General features: G+C 46.0%; 1 protein-coding gene across 1 annotated transcript; it reads right to left on the bottom strand.

Moving 5' to 3' along the window:
- Positions 1-977: 977 nt before the first annotated feature.
- On the bottom strand, positions 978-21,777 carry srms (src-related kinase lacking C-terminal regulatory tyrosine and N-terminal myristylation sites). Its single transcript, XM_080468948.1, has 8 exons — positions 21,334-21,777; positions 16,886-17,007; positions 12,350-12,516; positions 6,484-6,631; positions 5,996-6,154; positions 4,744-4,925; positions 4,380-4,536; positions 978-4,193 (listed from the first exon to the last, which is right to left on the bottom strand). Exons 1-8 carry the CDS (start codon positions 21,723-21,725, stop codon positions 3,994-3,996), a joined length of 1,527 nt encoding a protein of 508 aa, XP_080325074.1. The 5' UTR covers positions 21,726-21,777; the 3' UTR covers positions 978-3,993.
- Positions 21,778-22,369: the final 592 nt, after the last annotated feature.

The following is a 22,369-nucleotide window of genomic DNA, read 5'->3' on the forward strand; positions in this document are numbered from 1 at the left end:
TGCAGGAAGTTTCCTCTAGTCTGGTTCTGCAGGTTTCTACCGGTTGAAGCTGAAGTAAACGCGTCTTGCATTCGGTTCTATAGAAATAAAATCGATTTGATTGATCTCCAGAGTTCCACTAAGACCCCATGTGAACTCAGCAAACCAGACGATGAATGGATGAACGTTGTCATTGCCGTCATGCTGATGAGATCATTACTGATACTCAGTGTTGTGCCTGAACGAGTTCAGTGAACGTTCATTCATGAACTCGTTCATATTTTGGGCGAACGTGAACTGAACGTATCGTATTTCTGCCTGATGACCGTCACTGTGAGCGGCGCTTATTCTGTTGTTTTGAACGGCGCTCTCAGTTTAACGTAGTTTAACAGAGTTGCCAGATTTGTGAGCCTTCCAGGCGAAAACCCGGCTAAAGCTCACCGTTAACAGGCCTTATCATGTAGGGGGAAAACAGCCAATCTGGCAACAGCAGCCAACAGAGTCGCACCGCTTTATGCGTCATCAAAATGCGAAGCATCGCGGCAAAAACAAACAGACGACAGCAGCACTACCTCAGACTCTCCCTCCACGATTAATACTGCATCTTCGTATGGTTACAGTACTTTCCGGATGATAACCCGCTTTAAAAAATTTTTTTTTTACATGCTTTGAACTATGCGCTGGACTACTCGGATTTTTAAGGGTTAAGCTTCATGCTGTTGATACGTGGGTGATGCGTTCAGGTGCATCACGTAACTGTGAATTTAGAACTATGAACTGAACCAGTTCATTTTAAAATTTGTGAACTGAACTTTGAAGTAGTTTGTGTAGAAGCTGAACTTTCCCAACACTGCTGATACTTTCATTCTCCTCCTCCGGCAGCGTCGGTTCCCTGGAGGTGAGCAGACGTCAGGCAACAGGAACGAAAACACACAATCACACAAACCAGTCGATCCCTCAGATCCTCCACAGCGAAGTAAAAACACGTTGACAGACTTCCAAACAATACTTAAAATACTTTATTCTTTGCATAACAAGTGTTTGCTACCTGATGGGCCCGCAGGCGGAAACACAACCGTGTGATTTTGGTGTTTATGGCTCAAGTTCCCCAGCATGCAGAAGAGATCCGAGCGGCACCGACCTCTCGTTTATACAGACCAGGAAAGAGGCGGGATCCTGTGAGTTTGGCTGAATGAGTCCGAGCTCGTCACCCTCACTGGCTCACGTTCCGAGGGTGATCAGTCGCTCGTGTAAACAGAGGCACTGGAGTCGTGGCGGGCTGTCCGCCCCAGAGCTTCCCACCACCACCACCCACCTCGCTCCAGCCGTCAAGCACAGAGTGTCCGTCGCTGTTCTGTCCAGACTCCAGAGTTTGTTCTGTTGTTCTGCCGGAGAGTCGCTGTCCAGTAAACAAAGTGGAAGAACGACCCGCATCCCGGTAACAGACAGAACCCAACAACGCTGGAAGTGCAAAGCCACACGAGCGGCGACAGGAAGTTTAAACTACCGAGACTCAATTTGTCCTCAAGTCCACGATTAACCTTTCGTCCCTTCCCACCGAGCGTCGGGCTCCGTTTCCACGGCAACCATTCAAGTGACAACGTGTAGTTTTTGCATTTTCATTTGGGAAAAGTTTCGAGTTTACACGTTTTGAAAATTATGTTCGTTTCCACGGAAACGGCAGACATGCTGAACATGGTGCAGTTAACATGTTGAGCCACAAGTGGGCGCTGTTGTTTGTTTTTACAATGTCTGTCAAAATAAAATTACCAAGTTGGATTGTTGTCACGGTGACTGTCAAAATAAAAGTACCTAGTCCCAGTAGAACATGGACTGGGAGTCATTACACCACAGAGGAAACGTTCTGACTGGCTCTACTGAGCATGTGCAGAACTACTAGTTACTGCGGTGACCAGTTTTCGCCCGTTTCCATGGAGACGGAGCGTTTCCTCGCCGGTGTGTTGTGATTATAGAGGCTCTGAGTGCCGTTATCGTGGAAACCGACCCCAAAACTCCACAAAAGACTTGTGTTTTCACTCGAGATCGTTGCGAAAACGGGACGTTAACCTCGACAGCGTTACTGGATATATTTGATCAAAACACCCAAGAAAAGTGGAATCCAGTGACGTTTCCTGTTCCTGCTGGAAAGTTTTCTTCAGTTACTGACGTTAAAGTGAGACAACCTCTGACGTCTCTCTGTTACGTATGATATAATAAATCGAGCGCCGACCTTCAGGGGACTGGAAGCACGAGGACAGACAATCGTTTCAGTGTTTTCATCAGTAGTACACGCTGCTTTGTCTTCACCCAGACATACTTCAACACTATAATCAACACAATGGCTGAAATTAGTTGACTGATCGTTTCTATATTTTACGGAAAATATTTGTTGTTTTCTTCCCTGTGTTTGAAACGCAGATATTTCGTGTTTCGCAATTAGTGTTTAGATAGACGAAGTAGTGACACTCCAGCATGGTGAGTTGATTAGTAGAATCGTAGTAGTCATCGTATTGGATGATTGTACAGGATGTTGTGTGAAAGTACAGATTTGTTTGTCATACTGTTGAACTTAGTCGTACACATTGTGTGTGATTGTATAGAACATTGTGTCCTCGCATCTTGCTAAAAAAAAAAAAAAAACCCCAATAACGGACAGTGTAAAAAAAAAAGAGCTTCTTTAAGGAGAATAAATACATAAAAAAAAAAAAAACTGAAAACAAATGTATTTATGAAAAAAAGGGGAAAAAGACAAAAATGTTATAACCCTGGAGAAACGAACAGCGGCTGCAAGCTAAAGAGGCTAAAACAGCCAAAATATTAAAAATGGCGAAAGTGGAAAAATACATGAAAACAAAAAGCGAGAAATGTAATAAAATATCACAAAAACATAGTTATGACATTTTATAAATGCAACTATAGTTATTGTTTTGTTTTTTCATTTCACATCATTAAACACGTTTTACTGAAGACGAATTATTTTGTTTGGTGAAAAATCATGAAAACGTTTGAGTCATAAAGGCTGCAGAGCTCTGGGTTTGTTTTCTAGTATCACTGATCTATAATATAGAATCTTGTGTTTTTCTGTCGAATCTTGTGGTTTAAAATAGATTTTCATGTCATTTCTTGTTTGAAATCATGCAAACTGAAACCACTCGTGAGATATTGGAATTAAATGACTGTTATTGACTGGTGTGATGCAGCTGGAGGAGAGCACTGTGACGGCGTGTCGGCCAATGGGATGAGGTTTCTCATCAGCAATCCGGTTAGCTCACATGTATGAGGATGTGAATGTGCTGAGTCATCGTTAGGTGAGAGCGGTTAGCTCAGCAGGCATGGGGATGAGAAAGTGCAGAGTCATCATTAGGGGAGACTGGTTAGCTCACATGTATGAGGCTGAGAAAGTGCTGAGTCATCGTTAGGCGTGGTATGTTGCATCATAGAGGAGTTTGGTGAGATTGTGGCGTTTCCTCGTGCTTCCAGTCTGGATGCTACGCTAGGCTAAGTGTTGTCAACCTAAAAGTGGAGGTTTTCTTAAAGCAGCCGCGGATTAAACATGTTTTGTTTCTTCTGTTGAATCAGTTTGTATTTTCGCTGATCCGTGTGTTCGTACCTCGGCGAGCTGAAACGCAGCTCACCGTCTGAATATTGCACATGACTCAGTCCTGACCTGCGACGTCGCATCATTCCAGAGGGTGCACCCGGCCATGGCACGTGTAGGAGTAAGAACTTTAGAAAAGAACAAAGGTGTAGAAAAGTATAAAGAGGATTTCAGTGAGTGTGCTCAGTGTTTTCAATCAGGAGTGTGTTCACACACCTTTCTACGGCCGTCACCCCGGCTGAAGGAGCGTCGGCAGTTTGTGTCCGAGGAGTCGTCCAGCTCCTCCCTTCAGTGTTTTTAATGTTCTCACACTGGAGAGGGCTCCTCTCTTCTCCTGCTGCTTCTCCCCTGACCCACCACTCCTCCTCCTCCTCCTCCTCCTCCTCCTCCTCCTCCTCCTCCTCCTCCTCCCCCTGCTACACCTCGATGGTCTTGAAGTAGATGCGGGCGTAGATCATGTCCAGCTGGCTGTGCAAGGCGTGGAAGGACGGCCTCTTGGAGGGCTCTGCAGCCCAGCAGTCCATCATGATGCGGTAGATGTTGGGGGGGCAGCGGGTGGGACACGGCAGGCGGAACCCAGAGGACAGCAGGTCCAGAACCTCCTTGTTGCTCTTCCCTGGAGGACAAAGTTTACACCTTCCAAGTCAAAACGCCTCGTCTGCTCATCAGGAAGACCCTCGCCCTAACATTGCTAACTAAAGTTAGCGGAAACAGAGTTACCAAAGTACCACCAACACCGCCGGCTGTACTTTGTACTTTCAGCATTTATCGTACTGGAGTACTCGCTGGTTAGTTTGCTTACCTTCGTAAGGCATTTTCCCTCGGGACATCATCTCGTACAGCAGCACCCCGAACGACCAGACGTCCGACTTGACGGAGAAGCGCTGGTAGACGGCGGCCTCGGGGGCGGTCCAGCGCACCGGGATCTTGGTAGTGCGACTGGCCGTGTACACGCTGTCCTGCAGGGTCCGGAACCGCGATTCAGTTACACACTTTGATAAACTGGTGCTACTGATGGTCAGATTGAGGATTTCAACACGTTCATGAGCCCCTGAGCAGATTTCTTTCTGTTTCTTCCAGTGAACAATCATGACAGTAGACGTAGTATTGACGAGTACCGATACCAGTACCCGGGCTGCGGCCGGACGCCGGTCTGAGCGGCTCACCTTGATGATGCGAGCCAGGCCGAAGTCGGCCACCTTGCAGAGCAGGTCGTCCCCCACCAGGATGTTCCTGGCCGCCAGGTCCCGGTGCACGATGTGGCGGTCCTCCAGGTACGCCATGCCCTCGGCGATCTGACTGCCCATGTAGATGAGGTGAGCCGAGGTGAGGACCTGGCCTTCAGCCGCTGGGGGGGGGGGGGAATCAGATCAAACCTGAAACGACTCGCCTCATTTCATTTCACCAGTTTGATCTTGATGAGTCACGCCCAGAGAATGTGGTTCATTTGATTACAGACTAGTTAAGAGCAGTGAGCTTCCTGGTTTCGAGTAAAGTTCATTCCAACGACTCCACTGTCTGAAGCAAACAAACTTCCTGGCGGCGACACTTCCTAACTTTGTACTGCAGTTTTATTTGTTGCTCTATTGACTAAATTCCCCCAAATATCGAGGCTGAATGTTTTGTAAGAGTTCGTTCCTTTAACCAAGTCAAATCAGTTCCTCGTTGGCGACGAATGTTCACTTCCCCTCGTGGACTTCCTGTTTCTGAGCGACGCACAGAGGTTTAGAAAAGTTGACGGACATTTAGCTTCTCTTGGGTTTTAGGTTTTTTTTTGGAAAGAGTATTAAGGCTGAGCGAGGTGAAAGCTCGGCTCTCTTTAAATCCAAATCCGGGGGAATTGTAATCTCCGTCCTGGCAGCTCGGCTCAAACGATCAGTTTGAGGAAAAGAGAAAAAAAAAAAAGGATTTACAGACGGAGAGGCTCAGTGAGAGAAAACTGTTTTATTCCTCAAGCTGAATTTATAATTTCTCTGCTTTCTGAGCAGGATTACGCTCTCTGACACACACACACACACACACACACACACACACACACACACACACACACACACACACACACACACACACAAAAGCTGGCTTCTCAACCAATTATCATTAAGACACATGATTTTTTTTCAACGAAATACACAAAACTGAGAGAAAACACTGCAGTTCTATCAATAAAATCTATCAATCCAATAAAGGGACTTGGTGTAAAAGAAATCCAGGACTAAGTTCCAGTCTGAAAAACCAGCCTGAAGCCAGAAACTTGGAACGATTAAATCAAGTCCTGATCTCCAACTGCAGCCCGGAGTCTAAACGTACTGCAGCTGCAAACCTCCATGGTATCACGGGAAAACACTGTGGAACCGAAGTGAACCCAATGAAATACAGGTGTGTGTGTGTGTGTGTGTGTGTGTGTGTGTGTGCTCTTACAGGACAGGTAGGACTTGAGGCTGCCTTTGCTCATCAGCTCGGTGACGATGTAGACCGGTTCTCCTCTGGAGCACATGGCCAGAAGCTCGATGAGCTTCGGATGATTCAGACTCTTCAGGGCCTGAACTTCCTTCACGAACTCGTCCTGCTTCGTGTCCTCTGGAGGGACACACACACACACACACACACACACACACACACACACACACACACACACACACACACACACACACACACACACACACACACACACACACACACACACACACACACACACACACACACACACACACACACACACACACACACACACACACACACACACACACACACACACACACACACACACACACACACACACACACACACACCAGGAAGGTCATCGGCACTGCCTGCTTCCTACATTGAACACACACTTCACACTGTCTCAAAACAAAAACTAAGTGTCTTCACTGGAACCTCTTGCCTCCCCACGGCGGCGTCCGTACCTTGCTTGAGCGTCTTGATGGCGACCTTCCGGTTCTCGGCGGTCCACAGGGCCTCCCACACCTCTCCGAAGTGCCCCTCCCCCAGCTTCCTCAGGAGGCGGAACTCCTCCCGCGGCCGCTCCCAGCGCTCCATGTCGAACAGCTCCCGCTGAAACCAGACAACACCGTGAGCCCCACCCTCCTCCATCCCCTCCATCACCTGCAGCTGCACCTCCGGCTGACTCAGCAGTGGCGCCACTAAACCGGGATGCTGAGTCGTGAAATCTCAAGGCTGCAGGGTTTTTCTCCACATGATCAGAGTGGATCGACACCAAACTGGAGGTTTGGTGGTAAAAAGCACCTAAAAGTATATTTTCATGAAAGATTAACTACTGTTCAGTTTCATTATTGTCTCAATAATGAAAGTTCCTCCATTACAGTTAATGAGTGAATCAGTCAGACTTTAATCATGTTTAGCATGTAGCATGTAGCATGGCTCGGCAACAGTTAAACTACTGAGCGACTTCAGGCTAACTCTGCTGGTTGTACCAGCTATCTTCCTCCTCCTCTTGATATTTGGTCAGAACATAATTCACAGTCCGTCTTACTTTTGTCGTTTTCATTAATATGAGAGAATGTCCAACCGCGGACGTCACTCGTCCTCTCGTCTCCCTGCTGCTGACGTTGTTGACGCGTTACGTTACGTTAATACTCTCCGGGTTGTATCGGGGATCTTTTACAAGTAAGAGCACTGCGCAGTATCAGTACCAGTATCGGTACCGGTATCGGTGCATCTCTCGTTATATCATTATGTTTATTTGAGTCATTTTTATCTACAAAACTTCACTTCAAGTAAACCAGGTTTTCTCTATAATGCACGATAACAGCAAAATTAAAAAAAAGTAAACATTAAAATGGTCATTTTTATGCTAAATATTCCTTCTGTGGCTTCTCTTTTGAAAACTGTCGACCACTTGAGGCTCGGTGGAAGATTTCACTTCCAGGATGAACGAGGGAAGAAAACAAGATCAATTAAAAAATAAAAATAAAAAATGTGTCAAAGAAGCAAACTCGTTTTGTGCCAAATTTATTATCATTATCAACGGGGTGCTACAAAATGATTGGATAACTCAAAACAACACATCAGAGAAATGAAATAAAAGACCAATGGAATGTGAAATAAACGGGACAACAAAGAAACAAGTGAATTAATAATGTTAGAAACCAAACAAGGCAAAACACCCAAAACAGAGCGGACAAAGGTTTCACCGCCCCAAAGAACTCAGGAAACTAAAGAAAACCCCAAAAGAAACAAACAAAGTCAAAATCCCGTCAAAAATATTAGAAAAAAAAAGTGAGGGGATACCTTCATAATAAAATACATCCACCCACAGAAAATACAGAAACAAAAGTACTGAATTGAAAAAGTCAAACCAGAAGATACTAATAATGACAATAATAATAATAAAAAAAATTATTATTAACAATAATTATCCAAACTAAACTAAAACAGATCAAATGTGAGGCTGCAGGATTGGAAACATCTTTAAAAAATAAATAAATAAAAAGCAACACAAAAATCCCTCCAGCAAAACAAAAAAGCAAGAAAAAAACAGACAATAAGTTAGAGTACATAAAACCCTCCAAAATAAACCCCAGAAACCCCCCCCCCCCCAAAAAAAAAAACTGACTAAAAATGATTCCCAACAAAATGAAGGAACTAATGAATACAAACCGAACCTGGACAGTGTTGAACGAATTAAATAAAAAGTAAACAAACCAAAATGAAATGAGGGAAATATTGTTAGTTTACGTAGCGTCTCTCTGCTACTGTAGACCGCGGGACCGAGGGACCGAGGGACCGAGCTGCTGGTGATGAGAGAATCAGCCACTTTAATCATGTTTAGCATGTAGCACGTAGCATCGCTGGTGTGTGAGTCTGAAACTCTGTAGCACGTAGCATGTAGCATGTAGCACGGCTCGGCAGCAGTTAAACTACTGAGCGACATCAGGCTAACTCTGCTGGTAATGAAGTTGCTGGTGTTGTACAAACTATACTCGCCAGGTTGTATCGGGGATAGTTTACGAGTACTCCGTGCAGGAGTACACACACTAAATCAAGTCTGAACCTAATCTCACATTTGATCAGTTTGTCACGACTTATCTTGAAATGAAAAATGTCACCAGGAAGAGAAAACAGTCAGAAATACTTTGGCAACACGCCGATGATTTTAACAGTTTAAAACAAATGAACTCTCACGAATATGAAAATCAGCTCTTACAATAACAAGTGATTTGATTGTTTAAAGTGCCCGAAGAATTCAAATCAATGATTTATTGATCCATTAAAAAGAAATGATTGGAACAAAAGTTTGTTTTCACTTGAAATTGCCGTCGTGTGAGCGGCCAAGTCTGCTGTGATCATTTCACCATAAGAGTGTTGTTAATCAATAAAAACACAAACTGTGACCAACTTATCATCAGTCGGTTGGTTGAAAAAGTTTATAGTCACAAACTCAGATAATCTCAGCGAGTGTAAAGGTGGATGGTTCAAAGGTCAAGTGGAAATGTTGGTCTTTGTTATATAGCAAGTTCAGGAGTGTGTGTGTGTGCGCGCGTGTGTTTGTGCGTGCGTGTGTCTCCTCGGCCTCGATCGATTCACAGCGATCACTGGAAGGGAAGAGAGAAGACGGAGTAATCACTAGTTGAACTCTTGTGAAAAGAAACATATTAAATTTGTTCTTGGGATGTACCGATACTGACACCTACACCTGATACTGACACCGATACCAGATATCGATACCGATACCTGATATTGATACCTGATAGCAATACCGACATTGATAACTGATACCGATACCTGATGCCAATACTTGATACTGACACGATATCTGATACCGATAGCAGAATCGGTATCGGGTCCAACACTCAACGGAATACTTAAACTCGTGAAAGACCCCCGACAAAACCCGTTGAGTATTACGTGACATCATGCGTCATCCGCAGTTCTTAAATAGATTCTTAAATATTAATGAGAACAACAAAACTGTAAATTATGTTCTGACAAAATATCATGAGGGAGAGGAAGATAGTTTGTACAACACCAGCAACTTCATCACCAGCAACTTCACCAGCAGAGTTAGCCTGATGTCACTCAGTAGTTTAACTGCTGCCAGGCTGTGTTGCATGCTACATGCTACATGCTACATGCTACAGAGTTTCAGGCTCACACACCAGCGATGCTACATGCTACATGCTAAGCATGATTAAAGTGACTGATACTCTCATTACCAGCGGCTCAGTCCCTCGGTCTACAGTCTACAGTAGCATAGCGCAGAGCGGAGCGAGACGCTACACTCTGCGCTATGCTACTATAGACGTGGTCGTATCCTGGAACCTCCCAGGCTGTTGGAGGTGACGTAGTGTTGACGCAGAGGTTCGTGGCAACGCGTAGCCTTCATATGTTGTTTGGATATGGAGTATGAATTTGGCTTTATGTCATTTAATAAGTACTCGTATCGATACTCGGTATCAACAAGTAGCTAAAGGTTAGTACTCGTTCTTTAAGAAAGCGGTATCGGTGCGTCCCTACGTTATTCCTCTGGGAGTTTGAACTCTCCCTGAGTGTATCAGGAGTGCTGTGAGTAGGTTTGTGTCTCCACACACTGTCGGACTGTCCCGCCGGACTTGAACCGACGAGCCGCGAACACAAGAAACCTCTCGCCGTGAGGGTAACTCCAGCCGCAGTGAGTTTAATTACAGAACGGCCTCGTTCTTCTCTCAGTCTGAAAATATTCCAATAATATTTCATTCTTTGCTTCATTACGTGAGTAGGTAGGTAGGTAGGTAGGTAGGTAGGTAGGTAGGTAGGTAGGTGGGTGGGTGGGTGGGTGGGTGGGTGGGTGGGTGGGTGGGTGGGTGGGTAGGTAGGTAGGTAGGTAGGTAGGTAGGTAGGTAGGTAGGTAGGTAGGTGGGTGGGTGGGTGGGTGGGTGGGTGGGTGGGTGGGTGGGTGGGTGAGTAGGTGGGTGGGTAGGTAGGTAGGTAGGTAGGTAGGTAGGTAGGTAGGTAGGTAGGTAGGTAGGTAGGTAGGTAGGTAGGTAGGTAGGTAGGTAGGTAGGTAGGTGGGTGGGTGGGTGGGTGGGTGGGTAGGTAGGTAGGTAGGTAGGTAGGTAGGTAGGTAGGTAGGTGGGTGGGTGGGTGGGTGGGTGGGTGGGTGAGTAGGTAGGTAGGTAGGTAGGTAGGTAGGTAGGTAGGTAGGTAGGTAGGTAGGTAGGTAGGTAGGTAGGTAGGTAGGTAGGTAGGTGGGTGGGTGGGTGGGTGGGTGGGTGGGTGAGTGGGTAGGTAGGTAGGTAGGTAGGTAGGTGGGTGGGTGGGTGGGTGGGTGGGTAGGTAGGTAGGTAGGTGGGTGGGTGGGTGGGTGGGTGGGTAGATAGGTAGGTAGGTGGATAGGTTTAGACAGGCGGTCGATGACTAAACAGGTAAACAGGTAGCTCGGTTGGTATTCAAGTAGAGGGGCAGTCAGACAGGTAGATACCTGATGGGGAGGGAAGTAGCTAAATCAGCAGATGGACAAGTAGGGAGACAGTTGAAGACGGAGAGAGACAATTACGTAGGTTGGTGGATGAAGAAATAACAGAAAAGAAAGACGAGATAAGAAGGTATGTAGATTAGAGAGGTTGTTAAATGGGTTTTGTGTAACTAGGTAGACTGGTTTGTTGACCCGTAGACAGGTAGGTAGCTATACAGAGAGGTAGGCAGAGAGTGAGATCGGTAGGACGGTCGTCATTCATATTAATTAATGCAACAAGCATCAGGAGCAAAAATCATGACGATCCAGTCAGAAATCAGAAAAGGTCAGAGAAGTATAATCCAGGTTCTAATCCGCCGTGTCTTCTCTTACTTGTTAGAATTGTTCGACTGCCTCAGACTGCAGCAGCTCTCGCCTGCTTCCACTGAGATTTAATGTTATTTTATCTCACCCTGATCCGCCAAAAGCTGCTCGGAATCCAGAACCTCCCCATGAAGGAGTTTCCCGTAAACTATGAAGACTTCCCACAGACTGCCTGCCACATGCACAGGCTTTAAAGAATACACTGAAATGGTAGTTTATTGGTTCACCGCTACTTACGACCTGGTTACACATTATTCAGTACGTATTTTGAAACGAAAGCGTAAAAAACGATGCGTTCTTACTTGAAACGTTGACGTGTAAACAAACGAGGCCGAAGTTGATGGCAAAATGTTTGTGAATTAATCGTGTTAATGGAACTTATTTCTGAAGTTGTACAGCGCGTCGGACAACATGACTCATTGAAGATCAGTTTGATCTTTTTCCACATGAAAGAAAAACAGAAATGTGCAGATTGTTCCCTGCTGCGTGTGTGTGTGTGTGTGTGTGTGTGTGTGTGTGTGTGTGTGTGTGTGTGTGTGTGTGTGTGTGTGTGGTTTCACTACTGAAACGAACAACAGCACCAACTAGTGGACCAACATCAAAACTACATCATTTTCAGTGTTTCTTCCGTTGCCGTGGAAACGGACATCGTTTTCAGAGCGTTGTTGTGTAAACGCGAAACTTTTCTAACGTCCAGATAATAGAGCATCTTCCTCCTGCTAACTGATAAAGCATCACAGAAAACTTTACGAAGTAACTAGTTACTTTTTATGTACAGTAACTAGTACAGTTACTGAACTACGTTTTAGAGAAGCACCTTGTAGCACTATGTTATAGTTATAGTTCGTTATAGTTTTAACTGAATCCAGTAGAATTTACTGAAACACTGATGTGGCACAACCGAGCTGCAGGAAACGGAGAAAGGCGGCCATGTTGCATTTCATCAACACTTCCTGCGTCAAGTCTTTACTGTGAGATTATTGGCAGCGTCCTACCTGCTGGGCGCAGGGCTCCTGCAGCGGCACCCCCAGGCTGCGGCCGTTCTTCTGGTAGTAGGAGATGAGCTCGCCCAGCGTGCTGAACGAGATCTTATCAGACACGAAGTACGCCCCGATGGCCGAGCGCTGGATCCGGAAGTGGTACACCTTCCCCTCGCTGCGAGCTGTGGGCCGGAGACACGGAGACTCAGTCACTGTGGTCTCATCCAGCCATCATCCATCCAACATCCATCCATTTCCATCAAGTCATCATCCATCCATCCATCCATCCTCCATCTATCATCCAGCCATGATCCATCCATTCAACATCAAACATCCATTCGTTTCCAATCCAGCCATCATCCATCATCATTCACCCATGAATCGTCCATCATCCATCCATCCTCCATCCATCCTCCATCTATCATCCATCCATTTCCATCCAGTCATCCATTCATCCATCCATCCTCCATCTATCATCCATCCATTTCCATCCAGCCATGATCCATCTATCATCCATCCAACATCCATCCATTTCCATCCAGTCATCATCCATCCAGTCATCATCCATCCTCCATCTATCATCCATCCAGTCATCATCCATCTATCATCCAGCCATGATCCATCCATCCTCAATCTATCATCCATCCATTTCCATCCAGTCATCATCCATCCTCCATCTATCATCCATCCATTTCCATCCAGCCATCATCCATCCATCCTCCATCTATCATCCATCCAACATCCATCCAGTCATCATCCATCCATCCATCCATCCTCCATCCAACATCCATCCAGTCATCATCCATCCATCCTCCATCTATCATCCATCCAACATCCATCCATTTCCATCCAGTCATCATCCATCCATCCATCCATCCATCCATCCTCCATCCAACATCCATCCAGTCATCATCCATCCATCCTCCATCTATCATCCAGCCATGATCCATCCATTCAACATCAAACATCCATTCGTTTCCAATCCAGCCATCATCATTCACCCATGAATCGTCCAACATATATCCATCCTCCATCTATCATCCATCCATTTCCATCCAGTCATCATCCATTCATCCATCCATCCATCCTCCATCTATCATCCATCCATTTCCATCCAGTCATCATCCATTCATCCATCCTCCATCTATCATCCAGCCATGATCCATCCATCCAACATCCAGCCAGTCATCATCCATCCAACATCAAACATCCATTCGTTTCCAATCCAGCCATCATCCATCATCATTCACCCATGAATCGTCCAACATCCATCCATCCTCCATCTATCATCCATCCATCATTTGCCCATCCATCCATTCTCCATCCAACATCCATCCATGATGTTTAACTGTTGCAGTTACAACAGTTCATGAACTTATAAAAATAGGTTTGCTTTATATGGAAAAGCTTATTAATGTCCAAAACTTATCAAATCTATTATATTATAGATTTAGCTGTTTCATCTCATTTCATGACCATTTTTTGTGGATTCAAGTTTCATTTTGAACCATTTTAACAGTTTTAACTATTTCAGCAGTTTTTTTTTTAATAATTCAGAAGAACATCATCACGTTCAAAAAGTGGATTCAAAAGGGGGTTTCAGCTTCAGGCTGTTTACACGAGAGTGAATTGTGGAAAACTGGATCCCTTCTGTGAATCATTTCCCCAGGCAGTGTGACAAAACGTTTCACCTTCACACGCCAACGGACGACCAAAACGAGACTTTTGCGTTTCCACTGTAAATCGTGGAATAAACATGAAACGACTCTGGTCCTGGTAACGGCAGCGTCTCTCCTGAAGTCTGAACCCCATTTCACCGCGTCTTCCAAAGTGTTAAAAACAGACAGAATCGCAATTGTTCTCCGAATCACGCTGTACATTCATCAGCATAAACTCCTTCAAGAATTTACTGGGATAAATAAACACACACCAGACACTGTGTGTCATTGAGACTCTTCCACACGTGTTGTGATGAGCAGAGATATTCACTTCATCAGATGATGGACGTTTTAACTCCCTCTTGTGGTCATTGTTAGTTCTTTTTTATTTTTTGTACATTTTCTTTTTTCTGTCTCTGTTTTACTCATTTCTACATTCACATGTTTACATTTTAAAGCCATTAGATATTCACCAGTTCACCATCGGACAAGAGACCATCTCTTATAGTTGATACCAAAAGCACGACAGAGGGTTGCCAGATCTGAGAGTTTCAAGCCGAAACACAAGATAAGACGTTCATTCCCAACTCAATACAAAACAACAGCTCAAATCAAAACCTCGGCAGAAACTAAACGTTCAATCATCAAAGGTTATGAAGACATAAAGTTTCAGAACGGCACGAAATAATCAAATAAAAAGGAAAAAAAAGACTGAAATCCTGCAAATAAATCATTGGAAACTATTAATGAATAAAACATAAACGGATTACGTTTTACATAGTAACGTATTACTATGTAAAATACATCCACCCCCATATTCTGTACATGTCCACACTTATAGACACTGTGTGCATATTTTTCTATTATATTGTATTTTTATCTGCTTCTTTTTGGTTCCTGCTATGTGTGCTTCTTTCTCTTTACTATCCTGTTGTACCACTGCAAATTTCACCACATGCGAGATAAATAAAGGGATATCTTATAAACACCATAACTCTCCATTCTTTGTCTCCTGTAATTTAGAATGCTTAAATCTCTAAAACTGATTAAAAAGTTACGACTAAAAATATATGCATGAACAACAGCACCAACTAGTGGCCCAACAAGAGAAATACATAGCTTTCAGCGTTTCTGCAGTTTACGTGAAAATTAACATCTTTTTCAAAATGTTGCTGTGTAAACTCACCTTTTCACTTGAAACTCCTTTTGACAAACAATACGTCCGTTACAAAGGTCCTAAATAAAGTAAAATATAGTAAAATTGTATTTTTCTGTATTTCCACCTCTTTGGAGCTCATATTTCTCATTATAAACATTATAAATGTTAAGATTTCTCCTCAATCCTTCATTTTCTCATCAAACTACCTTCGTACATTCATATTTATGAGCAACCTTCCAGACAAACAAGCAGAAAGTGTCTCCTCGTGATGATGAGGAGCGTTAGAGACGGTTCCTCCAGCATGAGCACTGAACTCGTGAGCACGATTCCCTGGACGAGGCGGAGGAAGTGACGGCCGTCGCACTCGGGCACAAGAGTCCTGATGATGCATATTTCAGGAAGACGAGCTCAGTGAAAACCGACCTGCAGCATTTCAACCCCCCCCCCCCCCCCCCCCCCCCTCCCCCCGGAGACCTGAAGGACCTTGAAGGAGGGCGGAGGGAGGGGGAGGACAGATTGGTGGAGAGGGTGGGCGGGTGGAGGAGCAATGAGGAGGCGGCTGGAGGTGACTCCAGGGACAGGAAGTAATAACAGACACTCTGAAGTCACAAATCACAGAAAATCCTCCGGGACTGGATTTTCATCTGAGAGAAAGAAACTGTTCAGCTTCAGAATGTGGGTTACTAGTGAACTAGTGAACTCCTGATCTCCTGATCTCCTGATCTCCTGATCTCCTGAACTCCTGAACTCCTGAACTCCTGAACTCCTGAACTCCTGATCTCCTGAACTCCTGATCTCCTGAACTCCTGAACTCCTGATCTCCTGAACTCCTGATCTCCTGATCTCCTGAACTACTGAACTCCTGAACTCCTGATCTCTTGAACTCTTGAACTCTTGAACTCCTGAACTCCACAGCTTAACAAATCTGAAGCAAAGCCAAGGCCCGTGGTCTCGAAGTGGCCCAGCGCAGCTCCAGTCCGGCTGAAGAACCTGAATTCATTCTGGTACATTCTGGGACCCTGGACTGGATGAAGGTATAGAAGAACCCGTTTCCATGGTAACATTTAAAAATGCATAGTTTTTCACGTTTATCACAGCAACGATGTGAAAACAATGTGTGTTTACACGGGAACGGCAGAAACACTGAACATGATGGGAGGACACGGACATTCTCGTGGACAGAAGACCTAGTTGGATTGTTATTACGGTGACTGTCAAAATAAAAGTACCAAGTTGGATTGTTATTAAGGTGACTGTCAAAATAAAAGCGCCAAGTCCCAGGACAATATGGACTGGGAGTCATGACATCATGGAGGAGACTTTGTTCTGATTGGCTCTACTGAGCATGTGCAGAAGGACTAGTTACTACGGTGACCAGGACCAGAGTTTCAGAAACGTTTCATTTCTCCCCGTTTCCAAAAAGTTGTGCTTTCAGTTGCTCCGTGGAGATGGACCCCAAAATGCTACAAACGTTTAGCGTTTTCACTTGAAAACATTTGAAGAAAGAAAGAAAGAAAGAAAGAAAGAAAGAAAGAAAGAAAGAAAGAAAGAGAAAATGTGAATGAAACAAACTGAACTTTGTCGCTGGATGTTTGAGGAATGATTATACTGAGTGAATGGATGGATGGATGGATGGATGGATGGATGGATGGATGGATGGATGGATGGATGGATGGATGGATGGATGGATGGATGGATGGATGGATGGACGGACGGACGGCTGCAGGCTCTCACCAGAGATGGTGTACTCGTCACTGTGACTCTCACTGATGCGGACCAGGAAGGAGCCATCTTTGTTTTGGGAGGCGAGCAGCAGCTTCTCAGCTTTCATCCGGTTTATGTTCCCATAGTACCACCTGCATGAGAGGGTGAGGGTGGGGGGGGATGAACGGGCACAGAGACAGACAACAACCGGGTTAGAAGCAGCAGGGAAGGTGACTTCAGGTCTGAAACGTTCACGTTGAACCACAGCAGCTGGTTTTACACACACCTGAAGACTCCGGGCTGAACTCCTGTGTGGCTGAGTTACAGTGAGCTGGTGTTTGTTCACACATCAGCCTGTATTTACTCTGAGAGGTGAAGCGGCGCGGCGCGGCGCGGGCGTGTCCCCCGTGACGATCAGGTTTCACAGAAACTGACAACAAACCCGTCAAGACGAGAGGCTGAGAGACGAGACGACTCAGAGGCTCTCAGAGCGCCGTCAGGGCGTCGCAGCGACAGTGTGCGTGTGCGTGTGTATGTGTGTCTGTGTGTGTGTGTGTGTGTGTGTGTGTGTGTGTGTGTGTGTGTGTGTGTGTGTGTGTGTGTGTGTGTGTGTGCTCCAATACCGACATTATTGTTTCGCTATTACTTTTGGCTGAACTGTACCAGTAACAGATTACTGTATCGGGACTCAGTTAACAGTAAAATCAACGTAGTTCAGTCCTTACCGGCATTTTGAATAACAAGATTCAAGTTATAAACAATAACAAAATGGCTTTTTGGTTCGTCTCCAAATTATTATTTCTTATCCTTTAATCATTCATTCATTCTCTAGCAGCGTTTGAACCGGATGCTTAAACGTTGAAGCTTTGAGACGAAAGAGAAAACGCTTTCTTTACAAATCTACGTTTCAGAAAAGTTTGTGTCTACAAGGCGACGATTTGAAAACGATGTCTGTTTCCATGGAAACGGCGCGTTTTCAAAAAGTTCCACCTTGGGAGCCCCTTTTCAAAAAGTAGTTTTCTCAGCGTCTCAGAGCTTCGCTGTCGTTTAAACGGAAACCAGAAGGAAATGAAAGTTTAGCATTTTCACCTGAAATCATTGTGGCGTCAACAGGATTTAAAGTTAAATAGACGTTTTTTTATAAATAAAGTATTTCAACCCAGGTGTTGTTGAAAGGTATTTTAAGTCTTTTAGAACTTTAGAGGAAAAGTTTTACGCTGTTTAGATGTAATAAAATCTGCTGAGAATTCCTCCACACCTCTTATTGAGATGTTATTATGCTGAGTCGTCATGAAGTCTTAGAATTCTACAAATAATGTAATCATGTATTCTGTGAATAGCTTTAAATTAGAGTTGTTGTTTGATTGTTTCACCTGCACCGGCCGACTGTGGACGAGTCTAAAAAAAAAACCAACCTGCCAGATATTTAAGTCTGTCCTCCATGAAGCTTCAGCAGAAGAACACTGAGATCTGAGGGAAGTCACTGCGACAAAGCGAAGCGGCTATAATTACACAAACGCTGACGGCTTTCTCAGTAAAAATAGCACCAACGTGTCTCGACGTCAAGTTTTCAGCTCGTCTCGGACTCGGGAAGCTGAGTCTGAGACGTTCGTCCTCGTCGACGGTCGCCGCCACGCTCATGACACAACACTGTACGTCTCCACGTCTGCTGTGGACTTTACCAACTTTTACTGGTTGGTCCTGAGGTCTGGAGAGAAATGTTGGTCAAAACTGTTTCCATTAAAATACAACACAAGTAAATATTATACAAAATCCACTTCCTAAAGGTTCTCTTAATCGTCCCCATACCTGGACTGACGTCCCAGAAGTGAAGACAGTCTGTCCTCTCTCTCCCTGGCTTGTTTCAGGTTTTAAAAAGTGTGTTGCTCCAACCAGCCAATCAGAAATCAAACCCTATATAGTGTCATCGGGGGTTCAGCCAATCCCAATCAAGGTAGGCCCTCCCTTTGACTCCTCCCACAATTAGGCAGCTCTGCTCTGGCACATGGCACCACGAGAGGAAGTACTTCCTCCTCTTCCCAAGATGGGCATGTGTGGGCGGAGCCAGTCCAGCTCACACAGACACAGCAGATTCTGAATGCAGCTCCTATGAGCCAATATTCAAATGGAGGAAAATCAAGGAGGAGCTAGAAACTTAGAATACTGAAGGTTTCTGGACCGACCAGACCAGGAGGAGGAGGAGAACAGGAGGAGGAGGAGAACAGGAGGAGGAGGAGGAGGAGAACAGGAGGAGGAGGAGGAGGAGAACAGGAGGAGGAGGAGGAGAACAGGAGGAGGAGGAGAACAGGAGGAGGACGAGAACAGGAGGAGGAGGAGGAGGAGAACAGGAGGAACAGGAGGAGGAGGAGAACAGGAGGAACAGGAGGAGGAGGAGAACTTTAAGAATTGAGAGATTCTGCTATAATTTCAGTGAGAGGAATTTCCACAGCCAGCCTGTAATTTTCTTTTTTTACTTGTAATCTTTTCTGAATCGTTTCTGTTGCTCTTCTTCTTCTTCTTCTTCCACAACTTTGACTTTCAACAATTTCTTTCTCTTTCTTTTCAAATTCAGATTAATTTGCTTCAATGTTCCAACGTGTTTTATAACTTTCTTCATCAACACGTCCAACTCCGCGGGATCAGGCTGGATTATGTTCGTGGCTTGAGGCTCAGCGTCCAATCACTGGGCACACACACACACACACACACACACACACACACACACACACACACACACACACACACACACACACACACACACACACACACACACACACACACACACACACACACACACACACACACACACACACACACACACACACACACACACACACACACACACACACACACACACACACACACACACACACACACACACACACACACACACAGAGTGAAACACGATGCCGCCCTGCAGGCTGGTGAATAATGGAGGAGCCGCAGCGTCTCGGTCACATTCAGATCCCCTCTAGTAAACATCAGCAGCTCCGTCACTGTTGCACTAAACTCCCGTTTGTGGACAAACCAGCCTGAACAGGTCCGATACGGACTGGAGACACTCGCACGGTCAGTCAGTGTGGCGAACGTCGACGGTGAACAATTCAGAGGAATAAAAGTAAAGTTAGAAACTTTCTTTAAATCTGAGTCTCGGGAGTTTGACCTCTGACCTTCTCAGTCTTTGTGACGTCAGTTTGAACAAACGCAGCAAAAACCCCAAACTGATTGAACATTTTCTGGATTCTTCCTCCAACCTGTGTTGGACCGCCGGTTCAAGTCCAGTCTAAATGGAGCCGCAGTGTTGTAGTGAAGACCGCTTCACCCCAGACCAAGACCAAGACCAAGACCAAGACCAAGACCAAGACCAAGACCAAGTCAACACCAGAGCACCCCATGACCTAGACAAGACCAAGACCAGAGCACCCAAAGACAAGACCAGAGTATCCCAAGACTAGAGTACAGCCAAGACCAAGACCTTGACATTGCGGCCCGGCACAACACTAGTTTGTCAGCGACGTGCATGTGTGGGACGAGCAGCCGGTGGATCAGGGTCACAGCTGTTAAGTTGTGACTTCATGTGTAGAAACCGAGACTCACGTTGATGAAATTCAAAACCAAGAAGCTTTTTCAGAATGAACGTTTCCAAAGTTCACACGAGGAAAACCAACCGGGGAAAACCTGGAAGTGCAAGAATGTTTCTTTACGTGTCAACAAACAATGTGTGTTTGTCCTGCGACGGCCTGGTGACAGAGCAGGGCGTAGCCTGCGCTCAGCCGGATGAAGCTGTTTAAAAGATGAACCGACACGAATCAATGGCAACCGTACGTCACCTTACCGACGGCAGGAAAGACGTCACAGGTTTCTCAAAGAAACAGGAAATGACAGAGACGCTCCCGGGGACCGACGTCTCTGTCCAAGGACTGAAATTGAAGTGACACCGAAAAACTTCTTGTGGTGTTTTGGGGATTTTGTTTACTTGACGACGGAGCTCAGAGCCACTGAAAACACGACTTTATGAAAACGGCTGCCGACGAGAAAGTTATGAAAAACGCCAAAGTTAACGGCAAAATATTTGTGAATTACTCGTGTTAATGTCATTTTGAATTTGTACAGTTCAGTTTGATCTTTGTCCACAGGAAAGAAAAACTCTAATGTACTAATCATGTTTTCTGTTTTAACGCCGAGTTTAAACGTGAAACTTCTGCGGCCGGTCAAAGAAAGTTTCTAACTTCATCGTTGTTTGTTTCAGACGTTTTACTGAAGTTTCGGACTCTGAACTGGACGAGAAAGACATCGAGAGGAGAAGGTGGAGGAAGTCTCCAGATGTTGGAGAAATTCTCCTGAGGTAAAGACACTCTCCAGATGTTAGGATCCAGAGGTTAAGAAACTCTCCAGATGTTAGGATCCAGAGGTTAAGACAGTCTCCAGATGTTAGGATCCAGAGGGTAAGACAGTCTCCAGAGGACCGGGTGACTCACTTGTGTTTGGCGAACTCGTCCTGCAGCAGAGCCACGTAGTTGGCCGGGATGAGTCCGGCCTCCAGGGTCCCGGTCAGCTTCTTGGCCAGCACGTACTGGCCCCGCTTCTCGATCACCGACAGCTTGTCGCCCTCGCGCACCGTCAGCTCGTCGTCGCTGCGGGCCTCGAAGTCGAAGAGCGCCGCGTAAAGCTGCGGCGGGTGCCGCCGCGGGGACGGGATGCGGATCCCACCGGACACGGTGCTGATGTCGGAGCCGATGGCCGCCGGGTTGGCGATGACCTGGTCGTGGTTGTGGTTCGGGACGCTGGACCGCGGGTAGCGCAGCTCGGGCCAGATCCAGTTCCACAGCCGGCCGCAGCACGGCATGCAGGAGCGGCAGCAGCCCTCCATCCTCCCGGGACATGAAGCTCCGCTCCCCGCCGCTCAGTCCGCACAGCCCGGCTGCTCACATCCCGCCAGTCCGCCGGCAGGACGCATTCTGCCCCGCAGCAGCCCGGGAGGACCGGGCGGACCAACCGGAACAACCGGTCTGTTCGGTGCAGTCAGCGAGCGGAGCTCCGAGCCCGCAGTGCGCGAGGCGGCGGCGGCGGCGGGAATGCGGAAACCGCGGCGGGGCAGATCCGACCGCAAACACCCGGTACCGGCACACCGACTGCGACCCACCGGACCGAGCCGGACCGGGACCGAGCGAGCATGACTCCCGGGAAACACACCGGAAACACACCGCTGCTCCGGACGGAGCTCCGCACACACCTTAGAGAGAGAGAGAGAGAGAGTGTGTGTGTGTGTGTGTGTGTGTGTGTGTGTGGGGGGGGGGGGGGGGGGGGGGGGAAGAGCTGGAGAAAGAAAGAGAGAGAGAAAGAGAGAGAGACCTCCATTCATTCATTTCAGAGGATAAATCCTGACACAGTAGAGGGTGAAACTCTGATTTCATTACATCAGTAAAGATTAACACTCAATTTGATGAAGATGAATTAGAATTAGAGAATGCGCTTCAAAAAGCACATCTAGGATTCATATGAGGACTCACAAGG

This window comes from Lipophrys pholis, assembly GCF_963383615.2.
Source record: "Lipophrys pholis genome assembly, chromosome: 8".
Lineage (NCBI taxonomy): Eukaryota > Metazoa > Chordata > Actinopteri > Blenniiformes > Blenniidae > Lipophrys > Lipophrys pholis.